Source organism: Pinus tabuliformis, chromosome 7 (assembly GCF_031772625.1).
Source record: "Pinus tabuliformis cultivar Carrire ecotype Pingquan chromosome 7, CPIR1, whole genome shotgun sequence".
NCBI lineage: Eukaryota > Viridiplantae > Streptophyta > Pinopsida > Pinales > Pinaceae > Pinus > Pinus tabuliformis.
In genome coordinates this window covers 265,717,387-265,737,102 of record NC_142293.1, presented here as the reverse complement: position 1 = coordinate 265,737,102, position 19,716 = coordinate 265,717,387, and the positions used below count along the sequence as shown (strand labels likewise).

Genomic DNA, 19,716 nt, shown 5'->3' with positions numbered 1-19,716 from the left:
GGTTCATGCATTCTACAGAGAGCTCATGTCCTAGTTGGAGCCAGATGTTACCCACCAAAAGTGGGTGACCCCATAGGAGAAATTCTCTAAGATGTGTCTTCAGTTGGTAGCTAGTAGCCCCTGAAAGCCAGCAGTGTAGTTGATGTGTTGTGCCACTTGATCTCTGTTCCTTGATCTAGTGATATGTCCCCTTTCCCATCTGTCGAGAGCATATGTTTGAAGGTGGACAATCCAATCCTAAAGGTATGTGTTTCATTGTGCAATCGGGTGCTTATGCTTGTTTTTCCTTGGGAACTTTGGGCATGGATTATTGGGTGGCTTGGAAGAAGGAAGGGTTTTGACTGTAGTTTTGTTCCCTCACCTTAAATGGGGGGCTAATCCGCAATCCTAATCCCGTGGGATCTCCCTTGTTGGCTTATAGCTTCAAGAAGGGCACTACTTAGGAAACCCCGCTTTTGGTAGCGTGGTTCCATTTTCCCATTTCACATTTTTCACTCCCTTTTACACATTACAAGCCCTATTTCATCATTTCCCCTCTCTGGATCCACATGATCATTGTGTCCGCAAGGCACTGATACACCCTGTCCCCCTGTCCACATGTTTGGGTCGGGCTTGGAAATGTTGCCTCGAAGGTTGCTGCAACTAAAAGAGCGTTAGAAGCATATAATTGCCACAAGTAAGAAACAAAAGGTAAGAGTATTATAAAATGCAAAAGATGGTCGAGACATTAAAATAACACGCGGGAAAAAGCCACATACGAGCTCTACCCCTTATCATTGTGGCCATCACCCTGGTTCCTATGGTCCCATGAGTGCCCCCACATCATTGAGGGACCCATGCATGTCCCAACCCTTGGTGGGTGATGAACTACCCCACCTTAAGGGGCTAATAACTGCTTATATCATACACAACATGCTATCATCTCTTGGAGCCCCTAGCAGTAGTACAAAGAAAATTCAAGAAAAGGCAAAAGACAAATGAAGAAGGGTGGAAAAGTAAAGGCCGGGGCAACTCATGTATCCACGATCGCTCCCTCCTGCATCTGTACACCTAAATATGTGGACATTCCTCATCATTACCATCCTTGAACCCATGGCATTTGGCTTTGAGACTCCTGTGTTCCTATCCTTCTCATCATTATTCATATGATCCCTATCACTTGAAGGATATACCTTGGACCTGTCTTTCCCTTAGGGGTTGGGAACACCTAATAGGGTTGTTTATTATCCACTCCTACCTAGGGAGGTAACGCTATTACAAGCTTAAAGTCCCAAATTTGGAAGGGAAGCCCATTATGAAGTCTCAATGTGCCCTTGATTAACAAGCTTGGTTCACTTAGATGCACTAGTGAACTGTTGTACCTGATGGTGAGGAAGCACATTAGATGTTATGTGTAATTGGCAGGTAGTTTCATCATGGGTTGGGAAACTTAACTAGGGCCCAAGCCCACCAAAGGATCATATTGACACCCCTAAGGAATGCGTTGAGAGCCACGACACTCCATCATGTGTTAGAGCATCAGTTCATGCCATGGGCACCCTCAACAACTTCAACAATTTGTTCATTGTCCCACATTATTCACGAGATGATGCACTTGGACCAGTGTGCCCCAACCGACTTAGCATGATCATGATAACTGATCCAAGGCCCAAAGGAGGTTTGTCTCACCTTTGAGACTTGGGAGGGCAGGCACCATCATTAGAGCCCTCATTTGGAGTAGTTTACAGGCTTATCTTTCATCCAGAGACCCATGAGACGAACATTTCCCCACATGATGACTTGCATGGAAAATTAGGGGCCATCCCCTAATTCATCTTTATTGGAGTCCTCTCTCTCATCATGGTATGTAGAGGACTCAACGTGGCTCTCCAATGACCCTACATCATCATGACGTCATCAACTTGGCTTGCATATGGATGACTAATTCATAATTTGTGATAACTACTTGGTTAGCTTCTGACCAAGACTTGTTTCTGGTACATTATTTATAATTTTGGTGACTCATTAGGCAAATTTGACTGAGAGTCATATAAATAGAAGTGAGTCTCATTTGTGAGAACTCATCATTATCACTTGGATTCTTGTCTTGTAAAAGAACAACACTTTTTCTTTGGAAGCTATTGGAGTATCTGGGATGCACTATGATATTTGGCGCTGATTTTTGATCTTGTCTTGGAGCTACTTCTTGAATATGGATGGATATATTGCATGATTATCTTGTATGTTCTTTTGTTGATAAAATCTTTCTCTTGAAAATGTCTAATGTATGTAATTGCTGCAACTAATATAAATGTTATTATGCCCTAATTTTGTTGATTTTTTTTGGAAGCTATTTGGTTGGCTCTTGCATATGTTACTCATGATATAGCATGCAACAAATGTTCCTAGTGATGAAATGCTATTTTTCTTCATGAAACACCATATTCTAATACTAGATAATTGTTGAAGGTTGGTAGCTAGGGCATCAACTTTTGACCTCTTTGAAGACAACTTTGGCTAATCTAACACATCTAGAACTCCATAGCCCAGAGGACTAGGCACTAGTCCAAGGATTTTGGTGATTAAACGCCTTTTTCTCCATATTTTCTCCTAAATTTTAATCCCCTAAAGGTAGGGAAAATTCTGGGGCTTGCAACGAAATTTTAGGGAGGTGATTTTTCGGGAATTCGAGGGTCCAAACATCAAGCTTAGGGTCTAGGCTACCTATGCTCCAAGTTTGGTGGGCATCCACCCGAGTTTCATCCATAAAATATCTTGCCCTAGGTGCTACTCTAAGAGGGAAAACCTAGGTCTTTCTCTCTCACCTTGGGGATTTCTTTGAGGGTTGTATGAGCTTAGTATTCATTGGAATAAATAATAAGAACCCCTTTTTCCTCCCTTGCCTTGACCTAGTGACTACCTTGGAAGCATTTCTTCCCACGTTTATTCATAAAGCTTTAGGTCTAGTGCAAGTCTTTCTTAGGTCTCTCAAAGAGAGCGAAGAGCCTTTTGGAAGTGTTAAATCATCACATAGAGCTTCTTTGAGAGGTCCTACCTCATCTCCTAGAGTCTTGACCTTAGGACCTAGTATTATCGTCATAAACCCTAGGTCTTGATGTCCTCATAGGCCTTTCTTGGAGAGCGTTTAGCTTCCTTAAAGCATTGAATCATTTTTGTGTCTCTATTTGAATGGGCCTTGTGGAACCACGCTATATCTAAATCATTGATCTATTCATTCTTAGTGATTCCCTTCCTACCAAGGCTTCTCCCATTGGTGAAAGTCCGTAAAGAGCAGGGGACTTAACTGAGGTGACAGTGGGTCTTTGTCCCATTGTTGTCACTTAGTCTAGTAGTTGTCCCTTAGGTTTTCCCTTCCTTAGGGCCCTGCTAGATTGTGTGGTAACAAGCCACCTTATAGCTGATGTGACGTGCCATTCATATCTCTACCATTTGCATTAGTCATATGCTCCCTCGCCCATTTGTCAAGAGCACATGTTGGAAGGTGGGCTTCTTATTAAAAGATACTTTATTCATTATGCATTTGGGTGCTTATGCTTGTTTGTATTTGGGCATTTTAACATGGATTATGGGGTGACTTGGAAGAAAGAGTCTTAGCCGTAGCCTTGTCCCCTCACCTTAAATAGGGGTTATTTTTGTATCCTAGTTCAGTGGGACCACCCCAAATGGCCCTTGGCTTTAGGAAGTGGCACTACTTGAGAATCCATGATTGAGATAGCATGTCCCATCTATCCCTTTTCCATGCTTATCACTCCCTTCATACATTTTGAGTCCTTATTCCACCTTCCTTCTTTAGGTCAACTAACCATTGTTTCATTGGGATTTGGCAACCACACATCCTCATATCTTGGGTAGGGTCTGGAAATGCACCCTGGGAGGTTGATGTAGCTAAAAGAAAAAGAAAGAGCATATGATGGCCATAAGAAAAATAAAAAGGAAAAGTAAAATGCAAAAGATGGCTACGACTTATAAACTAGCACGTGGACAAAAGCCAAGCATGAGATTTACATCTATCATATGGCCATCACCTGGTTCCCGGGCCAATGTTGCCCTATCTCATAGAAGACATGGAACCCTTGCATGTCCCAACCCCTGATGGGCGATAAACTGCCCCATATTAAATGGGGTAATAATTGTTATACATCATACAAAGCATACTCTCATTCCTCGAGCTACGAGCAATAATATAAGGAAAAATAAAGAAAAAGTAAAAGGAAATATATGGAGGGGTGGAAAAACAAAGGCCTACACTTGCATGATGTCAACGTTTTGGCCCTCTTGTTAGGGATTTATCTTTATTTTCACATTGGTTACTAGGTCGGCATGTGACTTAGAGGTTTTGCTGCACATTATTTTATAACTTTAGGGACTAAATTACACATGTTAGACCTCATATATATTTGTGAGATATCATTTCATCTCACATCATCACACATCTTTGGATTTTCGGCCTCCTTAGAGAGACTCACACTTCTTGTTCTCTTGGATTATATTGGATCTTGGATGCACTTTGACATTTGGAGCTATTCTTGGCATAATGGATGGATTTCTTGCATAATTGTCTTGTAAGTGCTCTTAATTGTTAAAGATATTTATTTCTATGTCTAATGTATGGAATGATTAATTCTAGTTTATGCTAAATTGTGCCCTAATTTTGTTGAATATCTATTGAATGCTAGCTAGAAGAAAATTGCATGCATTACTCATACATGACATTGTAAGAATTGTCCTAGTGGTGAAACTCTTTGAAGCTCTTCCCATAAACTCCATTATTCCTTGAGTGGGTAAATGCTTGAAATTTGTGCTAGGGCATCAAATTTCGGCCTCCTTAGGAACAAGATTGGCTTATCTTTGACATCCTTGACTCCATATACCCAAGGGACAAGGCACTAGTCCAAACCATTGGTGATCAATCCTATTTTTCATCCATCTTTTCTCCCTCCTAAAATTCGGTCCTTTTAAGGCTAGACTAGTCAACTAGGGCTTGGTGTGAAATTCTAGGGTGTTGAAATGTGTAACTAGGTTCGGTATTTATAATATCTATTGTAATCATGATTTTATGTATTTGATGAAAAGAGAAAAATAAATTTATTATTTCATTCTTGATGCATGGGTTTTATGCTCAAGGTAAATTTATTTGTAGGTCAAGCACCCATTGAGTGCTTCTAGGTTTGTCATAGAATCATGAAGTCAAAAGAGTCATTGTCAAGCATGTAAGATCCCTTTGGGCATCTTGTATTATGTGAAATAAATTTATTTGAGTCATAAAAGACCCTCCAAGACCTTGTCAACAAGCTACAACGAGTGGACCTACATGAAAGATCAAGTCGGCCCCATGGAGGCAATTCGTACCCCTGGAAAGCCTATTTATAAGAGGCATTCGACCTCATTTGGAGCACACATATAGCACATGCGAAGAAGCAAGAAAAAGAGTTCGATCTTAAAAGGAAGAAGTCCTAAGGCAAGCAAAATTCGAGAAGAAAGCTAGAGTCAAAGTTTTTGGGTTTCTCTCTCTCCCTCTCTTAAGTGCAACGAATTTCTAAAGCTGCTGGGTAAAAGTTGTTGGAGGTCAAAATTGCTAGAAAGTTGTTGGAAGTTGAAGTTGCTGAAAATTCGCTGGAAAGTCGCTGGAGGACGAGGTTGTTGGAAGACAAAGTTGTTGGAAGTCAAAGTTACTGGGGTTCCAAGTTGCTGGGGTGAAAGTTGTTGTTGGAAGGTCAAAGTTTGACGTCGTAAGCTGTGTAAGGAAAGCTCATCAAGAAGGAAGGTTGAGTTGGTCTTGGAGGGGTCTTTGTTAAGGGTCTTAGGTCTTGGAATTTGTCATTTGAAGATTCTATAAGAAGAGAAGAATTCTTGTGGGTTTTCCTCTCAAGAGGAGAGGTTTTGGCCCTGGCTAGCAGCGTACATTTTGTGTCCTCTTGTCTCTTTGATCTTTATTGTTTGGTAGCAGTTTGATGATAGAAACACAATAATAATTAAGTTATAGAAGAAGCTAATCAAGTTAAATAAAAGGACATCACAAGCTCTTATAAAAGTAAGAGAAATCACCTAATCTAGCTGCCTCTAGATTTCTCAACACAGGGAAGGAGATTTTTGGTGGTTGGAGAGCCTAAACATCAAGAGGAGTGTCTTGGCTACAAGATCTCTCATTTTGGTGGGCATCCACTTCAATTTCATCCATAAAATCTCTTGCCCTAGGTGTTTGCCCTAAGAAGGAAACCCTAGTTTTCTTCTCTCAACTTGAGGACTTCCTTGAAGGTTTCATGAGCCTTGATCTTGTTGAAATCAATCATACATAACCTTTTCTTCTTTCCTCGATTTTTGGGACTTCCAACACTCGCCTAATCTCTCTGAGAGCTTTTCCAGATCAATCACATAGAAAGTTTATTGTGTTTCGAACCACCCTTTGTGGTTCATCGGGAGTAAGATGGAGAGTCTAAACTAAACCAACAATTAAATAGCATAGAGATGCGAAGATGGAAAAAAAGAAATTACAACGTTCAAATTTTAACAATAAAAAATGAAATAACTAATAATAGTTAATTCAAATGAAACAAATAAGAAAAGGAAATAAAAAAAATCAAATATAATAAAATAATGAAATAAATTTCAAATAAAAATAAAGAATAGTAAAAGTAAAAGGTTAAATTAAATAAATTATTCATAAAAATATATATCTATTTACTAATAAATATGTATTTACGTAAAAGTACAAAAACAAATCATGAGAAAAAAAGGACCAAAACAAACGAATTTTAGATTTGTAGTTATGTATTAAATATATTCGTGTATAATATAAAGACCAAAACAAACCAATCTTATTAATACATCTATATTTATGTATTAAATATATTCTTGTATAATATTAATATAAAAAAATAACACTGAGAAATTCAAAATAGATGTTTATTTATGTATATTTGAATAAATAAATAAGTACAAACAAAGAATCACAGGAAAAGGACAAACAAATCTAATGATATTAATATATTTATATTTATAAAAAAAATTTATATTTACATATAATTTTTTTTTATATTTACATATAAATTTAAGTGAATAAATATAAATAAAAACATGTCTCTAAAATATTAATAAAGTAAAAATATTAAAAATAATATAAATATAAATAAAAAATATCTCTAAAAACTCCTCACCTTCCCCAAAAAAACCCAACATCCAGGGAAACTAGGTTAGGTTCACCCTAGAGGAGGGTTATTCGGAATGTTTTTCTTGAGTTATATAAACTTTAAAGATTGTGCATTTCCTGACTTCTTGTGCTACTACTACCCGTTCCTTGGAGCCCTTAAGCTCTGCAGCTTGGGATTGATTGAGATGCTCATCCAAGAAAACTTTGTGGGGAGGGAGACAAGTTGCGGCTTCTCCCGAAGGGCTCGTAGAGGGTCCCCTGACAACCTAAATTAGAGAAAAGGGGTAGAGTCAAAAACGAACCATGCACCCTCAATACTTAGGTTGGCAAGATTCAAGGTATCCCGAAGGAAGAAATCTCCTACTTGCGTATGATCAGCCAGACTTGAGTGTTGAGGGGGGTAGCTGGTGGGGTCGTGGGGAGACTATCACCTCTTGTTTTAGTCCTTGGGCTTGTCTAGTGTTCTCCTCAACGAGTTTTTCCTCTATAACCATCTCAACATCCTTGGCATGGGTGGGGGTTGATCCTTCCTTCCAACAATCTGAATCAAGGACTGGAGGCTTTCTTGCAGAGTTATTGCCTTTTGTTTGGAAATAGCCCGCTAGGAAAGAAGTTCCTGTTGTTTGTTTTTAAGATCTAAGATTTTTGCGTGGAGGGAATCTCTTGGTGGGTGAAGAGTCCCTTGGATCTTGGCATCATTCATAGGCCGTTTCAAAATTGGGTTCTCATACTCTAAATTCGCTGCCTGGTTGGTGAGGGAGTGAATCTCTACTTGTAATTTACGGTTCATCATTTCTATATAGATAGCTATCATTGATGATGACGACTATGGGAAAATAATGGTGTAACAAAATGGTGGGCCATTATATATGCTCAAGTACAGGAACTAAACGTGGTGTCTGAGTCAAAATGAGTTGCCACAGTGCTAAAGAAGATTGCAATAAGATAAAATGAAAAGAAAAGTCTGTTGGGCTGTGGTCTAGTAGTTGAGAGTCAACATAGGACATCACCACACTAATGACCTAGGTTGAAAACTAGAGTACAAATAGCCCTAGATTTTATGTCGTCTGACTTTGATGGGATTCATACTCAGCATTAATTAAAGATGCAGAGAAAAATATGATGACATATATAACATCATAGAGTTAGCTAATTCATAACTAGAAGATTTCAGGTTATAAGTGCTGGCTTGCAGAGTCATGGAAGGTTGCTTCTACTGATGTGATGAGCTATAATATATGATATATACTAGATATACATGATGACTAATGATAGAACAAAGTTTGAAGGGACAGTGCAAGAGAAACAATGAATGTATTGATGAAAATTTTTAAAATTGGTAGAAGAAATTTAATCATGATATACAATCACCTAAATCATTCATCACCACATGGTAGCAGAAAAAATCCTGACAACACTTGAAACGGTCCTAAATCATTCATCCCCACATGGTAGCAGAAAAAATCCTGACAACATTTGAAACGGTCTGATCGACTAAAGAATTTTATACATAAATCCACTCCAGAATGTTTTATGATGAAAAACTAGGGAACTTTATGTCGGTAGACATCTGTCTTTGTACAAAAGTGCTTTTGGAAAGATGTTATGCTTCATAACAAGCATTACTATATATAACAGTATAATGAATGTTTTAAGCTGAGAGATCCATCTATTTTTCCTTGTACGGCTTGGTGTAGATGCAAAAGATTGATGCAACTTTATTAGTCATCCAGCTACAAGATTCCGGTGGTAGTCGGTTTGCTTTTAACTTCTGCCCTCTACAAGGTTGGAGTGAATGGGTATGAAGCTTGTGATGACTATTAGCCTGTTGAATACTAATACTCGTTAGAACGAATTTTCTCCGTTTACATACTGAAAAAGAAGCCCATAATATTGCAATTTCTGTGCACGCATTTCTTTCTTATGGGCAAACAACAGCAAAAAATTATGGGAGGCTGTTAGCAATTGACCCATTCCCCATATGGTAAGGTTTGGAGTTGTGTGACAGTAGCGCTCTCACTTACCAAATAGATACAACTGGTTACTAGAGATGGACTGAAACGCTGATTCTTATCTCCAGCAAAGCGGTTTGCAGGGTTTCACTGCCTTCATTATTTAAAGACGCTTAGATTTTCGAAAATACAAGCAAACCTCAGATTAAAAGCTTGGTGCCTCGCTATAGGTTCCTACCAATAAGTTTGCAGTCTTAGAAAACAAGTCATCTGTGCATTGTGATATTTTCAAGGTTGGTAATTAATTTGGGCCGCGTATGGAGCAAGATGAGAAGAGCTGAAAAGATATTCTAAATGAGCTGAAGACACCAAAATCTTGCCCTTGAGAATCAAAGATTCTTTTCTCAATAAACTCTAGATGATAGTACATGGTAGGTCAACAAATTTTAGATGATAGTACATGGGAAGTCAGTTTTCTTAAATACTAGCACAGCCATATAAATTAAATGGCTGGTAAATACAGATAGACATCAATCCATAATAAGCGTCAAAACAGTTACTTCATAATACATCTTACATTGCTAATTTAAAAAAAATCCTAAAATTTTTAACTTTATTTTAAATTATTATAAAAAATAATGAATATATAAGTTAAATATACATACATTTAAAAAATATGGAACATGATTTTAACCTTGGAGATTTACTTTTACTTTACTAAAGAGATTCTTAATTTCTAAACAAGTTTTTTAACAATACCATGGACCAATACTATGGCTTATCAGTACCACATGCCGAAGAAACCATAACTCACTTCATATGACGCTGCCTCATATGGCATTTTTTTTAATTAATCAATTTAAATGAAAGGGGAAAAATGAGCATAACTACTGTGGAGATAAATCTCAAACTTTGATTTATGTATACTACTAAGAATATTTTAAAATATTCATTGAAAATTAAATCCCTACCATCGACCTAATAAATATTGATAATTAAATTAAAATTATAAAAATCATATTCCAAAATATACATGCCTATTAACATAATGAAAAATAACTTTTATAGAAAAAACTACATAAATAACCTTGATATACAATGCATGCAATCATCTGCTGCAATTTGACATCTACTATACCCTGTTCATAGGTGTGAGGTGGAAATGTGCACATGTTTGTATATCCATTTACAATAGCGTTTTACAATGGGGAGAATGTAGGCTGTAAGGAGTAATTATTCTTTCTGCATGTTATTCTAGTTAAAATTATTTTAGAATAGTTAATCTTAAAAAAAGCTCATTTATAATAGCGTTTTACAATGGGGAGAATGTAAGTTGTAAGGAGTAATTATTCTTTCTACATGATATTCTAGTTAAAAATATTTTAGAATAGTTCATCTTTAAAAAAGGCTCAGGGAAAAAAGTCATAGCCCATCCCATGAAATTTAGCAAGTAAGCTTAATAATCTCTAATTCATAGCGCTAACACTCATTCTTGAAATTGAAATTGATAAGATACAGTCATTTGGAAACAAATAGCTTTTAAAAGTTTTCCCTACATTGGTTAAGTTTTTCTCAGTTTGATATCTAAAGACTGATGTGGCAAGGTGATGGAAGTATTTTGAACTCACATATCTGTTCTTTGCAGGCGAATGATAAAGGCTAAAGCCTTCAGAAAAGAAAACGAAAAGAAGGAGGCCGCTGTAAACGCTGAAGAAGAAGAAGATGATGATTACTGGGGTGGCGCTGATGATGGTGCTTTGCCATTTTAACTGGTGCTTTGCCATTTTAACTGGCTTTGTGGATACAGCCTTCTGGATGAATCATAATCATATTAATATTATCAACATTTCAGGCCAAGCAGATGTGGTCAATTCTACATCAATTCTTATTTTCCTATTGCTCAAGACAATAACAAATGATGAGATTTGTTCTGATATTCCTAAATTGGAAATTTACGGCTCAAACTCTTATAATGTCTTTGCACCTTACTTCTAGAAGTAGGTGATAATTTCAATGAAACTGCAATTGTAATTAAATGAAGATATGTCTAATTATATTTTAAGATACTGTCTAATTATAATGGCGGGTGATAATGCTAACCAATCTCAAATGGAATACCAATGCAAAATTTTCAATTGAGTGGGAAAACCAAAATTTGGAATACCAATCCAGAATTTTTAAGTGGGAAAATTGACTTTCAACGTGATGGTCCACGCATAAAATCTCATTAAGGATATACAAAAACAGTGGACTTTATTATTGATTCACACAAAATGGGATAAAGGGTCAATAAAGCTGTGTTATATTTTTGCATAACAGGGATGGAATTTGTCAATCAATTAATTTTTACCATATAGAATAAGATACACAAATCAATATATCTATACAAAAGTTAATAATAATAACTAATTACAACCTTGGAGCCATTTGGCTATGAAAAGACATGAATATTTCATTTTATTTTTTTTGATAAGCTTTCTAGGGGTTCAGATTGTTGTCTTTATAGTAAGGCATCGTTTTTGGCAGCAACACTATTTTTACTCTGGCAACAACATTGTTCTTAACACGGTTCTTTACAAGAAAAAAGCTCGAATCATTATTTAATTAGTTATTTTATGCATTATTATTGATCCTTCAACATTCACAAAGAAAAATGAATAAAATAGAGGATATGTAATGTTTCTTGTTGATATTTCTAGGGTTCACGGAAACTAGAAACAATTTCCTTTAACAGTGATTTTATTAGCATTAATAACATCCAATATCATTAAGTAGTTATACATAAGATAATTTCAGCCATTAAACATGAAAGAATAGTAAAAAATAACCATGAGACAATGAGAAAAGAGACAGAAAAGTGGGCTTGATGCCAGGGCAAAACCCATAGGGAGAAACCCAGAAATCTTTTCTTATGAGTGAGAGTCAATGTTCATCAATCATGAGTGAGAGTCAATGTTCATCAATCAATCTAGAAACAAAAACATCAAAATAACATCTAACCAATCACAAGAGTAAATGCCAAGCCTCTCCTCCTTCCTTTTGAAATTCGGTCTTCCCCTCTTTCCTTCGGTAGAACAAAGATAGAACAATAGATCATTGATGTGTCCAAGTGAGAAGGAGAGGTCTCATATTTATAGTCCTCCAAAGGTGTTGAAAGGGTGCCTCCAAGGGGCCTCACCGACTTTATCAATGTGGAGGCTGACTTAACAGTCATTAAATTCAAATTTAATTTTCTTTTTCTTTTGATGAAAATATCGACCATGGCTACCAAAATTTCGAACACTCCCTCTTAGCTAGGAAGATACTTTTCATTATCTCTCAAGATCAATCTCCTCGACCAATCCATAGGCTTCTTGGTGACAACCCAAGGGAGAGATCACAAGTATCATCATAAGGAAAGATACATAGCATCAAACACGTTCCATCAATCAACATTGTTCATGAGGCCAAACTTTCTAACCATATCCAATAATTACACATGGTCCATCTCCCCTAACATAATAAGGTCTCTCGGTCCACGACCCAAGGGGGGAATCCCTATCTCAATCCCCGACTATATAATCTCTCGGTCCATGACCCAGGGGAGAGAACTCATCCTTCCTGACCAAACTCATTGGCCTCTCAGTCAACGACCCAATGAAGGGAACTCAAGATCAATCTTCCCGACCAATCCATAGGTTTGAGCAATTGCCTAAGGGAGAGATTGCAAAATCAGTGTCCCCGATCAATCCATAGGTCTCTGAGCAATTGCCTAAGGGAGAGGTCGCAAAATCAGTGTCCCCGCCCAAACCCATTAGTCTCTAAGTCAACTAACCTAAGGGATCACTACATGCCTCAAAACCAAGCTCCCCGACCAGATGCATTGGCCTCTCGATCAACTGACCTAAGGGAGAGACAATTTTCCTGACCATAATCTATGGTCTCTTAGCTATTTGAAATAATACTGAGAGGGGGGGTGAATCAGTATTATCAGTTCAATAATTTTTCATTTCCCAAACAGATTTATATACGCTACTTCTGTGAAGTGAACTAGCATGTACACGCTACTGTTATTAGAGAAACCAACGTATACCTAGAGAACTTATGATTTAATCAGTTTATCATGTGTTGATCTTTAATCAGTGCATCAGTAACTTGTTAAACAATGTAGTAAAACCATAATAAACAATCACACATAAGCAACACACATGAACACCAAGATTTAAGGTGGAAACCCAATGCGGGAGAAAAACCACCTGCTGTTGTCGTCTCTGTCTTCTTTTAATAATAAGAAAATCTGTTTACAATCTTGTACTGGTGCAAACTCATACCAGTACGTAGGCACCCACCTGTAGAAGGCTACAACCTTCTCTTGTTTTCCAGCTTCTACTGGAAGGGAGCTGCAACCCCATAGCTCTTGTACTAGCCAATGTGTTTACTAGTACGTAGGTGCCAGCCTACAGAAGGCTACAACCTTCTCTCTTTTTCCAGGGACCATGTTTCATAAATTTTTAGACCAAATCCTCCTGGCACACAACAATACACATGAAGGCCTTGTTTCATTAAATTTTCATACTGGACCCATAAGAACTTTCACTCTGCATCAACCAATAATCAATTAATCTGAACAGTCAGATCAGTGTCACCAGAACACTGTGATGAACCCAGAAACCTGCATCACCATTCAGAACCAACGACAACCTCAAAAATAATGCATCAGAATGTATACACTACTTTACTGAACCCAACTTGCGTGTATACGCTACTTCTTTTAATGAAACCCGCGTATACCTTCTAAACTACTGAAACATAAAACTTTTGAATCAAGTATGTATCAACCAACAATATATCAAACATCTACTGTCAACTTACAGAGCTTTACAAAGATAGTAGCAGAGATCACCCTTCTCACTTATACAATCAATTAATCAGATACCAAACTCCTTATGCATTCAGTTTTACATTCAGATCTAAGAAGACTTCATTGACAAACAACAATAAAACATCAAAACTGATTAGATAGATCAGTCAGATTTGAACAAAAGGCTTTTCCTTTGTATACACTACTTGGAAGAGTACAACTTGTGTGTACACGCTTTTACTGAGACAAACCAACGTATAGATTTGCAAATATTAACTCATAACTTCGTTGCTATTCCGGACTTTAGACAAACCTAGATCATGACATTTAAAGAATAAAATAGGTGTATACCATCAGATCTAGCCCAACCAATATCAGATCATTCAATGATAAGTCATTTTAGGTCTCATGATCCTGATCCAACATTGAATTCAAGGTGCACAAAATATTTTAGATCAAATCACAAACATAGCCCCTGCAACATAAAATATACTTCAGATAGAAGTATTCCTTAGAAACCCTTTCACTTGCACACCCTAGCCTTATGATCTTCTCCTCCTTATATAGTTTTAAGCCTTTCTAAATACCTCAGACCAAAACCACTTAGGACTCGTGGTATTCTTAGACGGGATCAAATAGTCATTACTCCGCTCAATATTGTGGGCTAATATCATGGTATTGACCCATGGTATTGTCTCTTCTTGAATTTCCTTGATTTTCCAACATATACACACTTTTCTTCTTGTGAAAGTACGTGTATACATATACACTCTTTTTGTTCTGTGAACCAGCGTGTATACGCTGTTTTGACTAAGTGGACCTGCGTATACATCTTAAACTGCTTTTCACCATCCTTTACCTTCAACTTCTTCATTCTGATTAGTAGACTTTAGTTCCATCTTCCTGTTCTTCTGTACCAATGCCCTATTACATCTAAATGGACCTGTTACATTGTGGGTTGCCTTTCATCAAAACTGAACTGACCTATGAGTGAGTTGCCATCAAGGACAACACTTGTATCATAACGCCAACATTAGCGACATCCCAAGGAAGATTCATGATGCTATCAATCAATGCTCCCTCTCCAAGAGGGACTCTTGGCCATTCCAGGCTTCTCACATAGATAAACATTAGCAACCTGCTTAATAGCAAAAAAGTAGCCATGGTGGATTTTAGCATTTGATCAAACATTCCAGCAGAGAACAATATGTTGAACAACCAACTATTTATTTAGCTCCAGTCATGGCTTTTCACAGAAGCAATCATCAGAATATGCAACAAATAGTTCAATGAGCCAATTAGAGAATCAAACAAGTCAACAACAAAGTCTTGCAATTTCTTTGAATTTTTCATCATGGAGATGTCCATGGACTTGCAGTCCATTATGTCAAATTGCAACAAATATTTCACAAGGCTCATGCCTTTTTGAAAACAACTCCCTCTTAAATAGGACATATAAGTCTTTAGCCCTTGTCAGAAACATATCATCAATACATAGTAGAAGAATCACAAGCTCATCTTCATCAGATTTGGATCAACATTGCTCTTTAAAACTTCTAGCCATCTTCATCTTGGAAGTCATAACTGACTTCTTTTCATCATAGATTAAAGCATGCTTCAATCAAGTTGATCTTGTTTGCTCCCTCCGAGTCCAAAGCTTCATTCAATACGAGTCTTCTTGTCACAAGCTTTGTTCTTCCAATCTTTTCATTTATTGCCACAACCTTGACAAGCTTCATCATGTACTTGCAATCCTTACTAGGAGGCCAAGGAAGAACAAATACAACCAAGCAAGATATACAAGGACAAGAAGAATAACAACAATAGTAATAATTTAAAAAGAGAGATATAAGATACTTACTTTTAGAGAACAAGTAAGCTCCCTCTTAATGTTATCCTTCTTGTGTCCAACCTACAAACTTAACATTATTATCAAGATGTCATATCTTCTAGGAGCTAGGGTTTCTTCTTTTAAGCAGAAGCAATTAATTCATAAGCCCTAGGATTTCATCTCCAACACTAGACAGGGTTATTAATTGTATAGCTAGGGTTTTGACTCTAAACCCTAAAATTTATTCAAGCTTAGTCTAGGGTTTACAAACCCACTCATCCTTGCGTTCTTTTCCAACCTCATCATTCTTGATTTCAGTATCAACATTATGAATGATCAATCCTAGGGATTTTCTCACAAACCCTAGGGCATTCTTATTCAAACCCTTACCAGGGTTTTGCAAACCCAATACATTCCAAGAATTTGGTCAGCCATTCAATCTTTCAAATCCTATATTTTGCAATCCCATTAAGTCTCAATCTTTCAACAAGATATCAAAAGATGTATTTTGCACATAATTTAATCACTCTTCAAGATTTGAAAAATATATTTGACCTCTTGATATGTCTCAACAACTTTGCATGCACTTCCAATATGTTTGCAATGATCAAGTAACTCTTTTATCACACCGAATTTGTAAGAACATAATTTCCTCTAGTATTATCATATAGAGCTTCAACATCTACACAAATATTCAAAGAAACTTCTAGGCTTTATTTAGTACTTGAGATTCCAAGGCAATGTTATGGCAATATTTACTACTTACCATCCATCACTTAATCAATATTCATAAGGTTTGTCTCAGAATTTCCCTTTTTCGAACTTCACTTTTAGGATTACAATGAAAACCATTTTTGGACAAGTCTTACTTCAGACCCTTTTAATTAGACTCATACCTCTCACACTTCATTGCAATTCAGATATCTGGCATCCTTGTCCAATAATAGACAGGTCGACTCCCAAGTCAATTAGATCGTCTCCCAGTAAAGAATTTCGTCCTTTTATTATGAATAGAATAAAGGACCCTTATAGGTTGACATCAAAACTTTCAATTAAGGGTTTAACTCCTCCTTTAAGCACAAATTTTGATGTTCATGAAAATTTCATCCTAAAAACTCTAGGCATAAGTCCTTTCCTTTAAACTTATTTAGAGCATCAATTAAGTTATAAAAGGGATCAAAAAAGTTGTATAGAATGATATCGACCTTCTATCATTATTTGTAGAAATTTTGAATAATATGACACTTATTCACAGAGATTATCCTGATTATACACTATTGCGGAATGCATGCATATTACATAACCTCCTCTACATTGATCATCAATTTGCAGTATTCAGAAACAATCGCATGAGCACATTGAAGGATCAATCACACATATCAACATAGTATATCACGGGGAAAACATACAGCTGAAAACCCCCAACTATCTGTATATTATATTGATTGAGAACATGTAACAATACATACTACAATACTCCTCACAAGTACTCAGTACTATCTCCACCTGTTACACACAAACTAGCTCAGATCTGAATCAATCATAGGTTCAAATCTCCTCCGCTGCTTGCCTGCCTCCACTGCACAATCCTGCATGAGAATAGATGAGAATGGTTGATCCAAACTCGTATTTCCCTTGGCTGAACCACGTAATCCTCATTGGAAATACTCAATCCATTGATTGTGCAAATCTCATGCACAACTATAGTCACAACTGACAGCTGTCTCCACCTCTAACACCTGTCTCCACTGAACTGTCCATGCACTGAGTTAATTGATGTATTCTTTAGTTGCTTTATGAGTTAATAATTAGTGAATTAATTAATAATTAATTCACATCACTCATCACTAGTGTATTTGGCAGTTAGACTAAATACAACTAGTTCAACTAAGTCAAACTGAGCACAACTCCATCAACTCCATCAACTCCTCAATCAACTCCACAAAACTCAATCACTTGAGTTCTAACTGAAGTCCATCATGCAATAACTCAACTAACCCACAAGAAAAACACATTTCCTTCTGGCATTTGCATGTGCCACATCCGTAGCTCAAACTGAAGTGCTCCAAGAGGATAAGATAATGTTTATAGTACAAATATTATTTAGAGTTAATAATATTCGACTGTTCTATTTTTAGACTGGCAGTCTAAAAATAGACTCCACCCATTTGTTTAAAAATAGTAGTCCATCTATTTTTACCAACATGACCAATCATCCACAAATAGCATCCTGCAACTCATAGACCATGATCCATATGTCTAAAAATAGACTTTGCGCCAAAAATAGCCTGCGGGCCCACTTAGTGAAGACGACTCCTTTCCACTAAGCTCCATCATCTTGTTGCATTTTCAACACTCCCTCTAAACAAGATATGGATTATCTGCAACCCCTATCCTGCAACTCTAGAATGTTCTGCATGCAACACATTTGCCCGGTCCACTTGCTCCAACAACACTTGGAACAAAAACACTCCCAACTGACCACTCTGTTGGGCTAGGAACATACTCTGATGCTGAAGCTCTACCTGCTGCTGACAAGTGCTCCCTCTTTGACATATGCGCTACTGCAACATCTCCATGCATCTCGCACCATTGCACACTTCTCTATGCCACCTAGCACTGTGCAAAACACTTGTGCCTCTCGCATTGCTCCAGCCTGCTAGCTATGCGTGGTCCTTGGATTCCCTACACTGTCGCTCTCTCTGCCGCTCCATCCGCATCTGTCTCTACCCAATCAGTCAGTTCCTGCTACTCCACATCGGGGCTCCCGTAGCAAGGTCTCATCCAAGAGGTTGGGTACCTCAAGGATCTTGCCCCTCCTCCTTGGGACGATCACTCTATATCGCCCCACCTCCTACCTGGAGGTATGGCTGCATGTGATTCCTCAGCCCACCTGGCTCGAAGTTTCCCCTACTAGAGGTATCTGCATGAGTAGATGTCTCTACTCGATCTCCTCTCAGCTTCCCTTGTTGTGGCTGCTCCACAACCTCCTGAAGCTGCTGCACCAATCGTGGCTCCTCCACAATCGTCTGAGACTTCTTCTAGCTCTGCATGTTGAGAGGTAATATACGCTCCCTCTCAACCACCAAGTCTCCATCAGTTGCCCCACTGCTCAAGGCTTTGCATGCATCTTGAACCTCAAGAGCATACAGGTTCTTGACCAGTGAACCAATCTGCTTCACCTGTCTATTGATGATGTTTCTAAGGAAAACCTTTCCCTTACTGAAGACTACATCATAGCCTTTGTCTTCTAGCATCGCGATCGACACCAAGTTTCTCTCCAGTCCTGGTACATACTTGACATTGGTCAAGGTAAGGCGAGCTCCATGCTCCCTCTGAAAAATAATTGTGCCTACACCTGAGACACTATACTTCTCATCATTACCCATCGCTATGAGTATCTAGAGATCTTTCTCCTCCAAAGTACTGAACAGACTCTTGTCACCGGTCATGTGGAAAGAAGCTCCATTGTCAAGAAACCAACCAATTCCCACCATGGATGAAACCATGCATGCGAAGAGTGTGAAATCCAACTCGAACTGTGAAGCAAGTGCCTGACATTCATATCCTTCCCTGGATCCCTTCTTGGATTTCCTCCGTGGACAATTTGCAGCATAATGGCCCACCTCATGACAACGAAAGCATCACACTTTCGATTTTTCAACCTTCTTCCCATCATTGGAAGAACTGAATTCAGAAAGAGAACCCTTCTCCTTCCCCTTCTTTGTTTTGGTAGCCAAAGCGCAATTTTCTTCATCAGATGCCTTTGATGAAGATCTATCCCTGGTATTCCGCCTGATCTCCTCTTGCACAAGATCCAACCAAAGTCTCTCCCATTCTGGCAATTTCTCCCGACCATTGACAGAGTCCTGATAGGAATGCCAACTCTTCGGAAGACCAAGGAGAGCCAAGCTCACCAAGTCCTCATCATCGACAGTCACCCCCA

The 19,716-nt window shown here is 37.8% G+C and overlaps 1 protein-coding gene across 1 annotated transcript in view; it reads left to right on the top strand.

The window, feature by feature from the left end:
• Positions 1-11,165, top strand: part of LOC149246885 (small ribosomal subunit protein bS21c-like) — a 34,878-nt gene extending 23,713 nt beyond the window's left edge. Inside the window, exon 2 of the mRNA XM_089455779.1 lies at positions 10,745-11,165. Coding sequence (XP_089311905.1) covers positions 10,745-10,868 — 124 coding nt within the window. The 3' untranslated portion in view covers positions 10,869-11,165. The remainder of the gene's footprint in view (positions 1-10,744) is intronic.
• Positions 11,166-19,716: the final 8,551 nt, after the last annotated feature.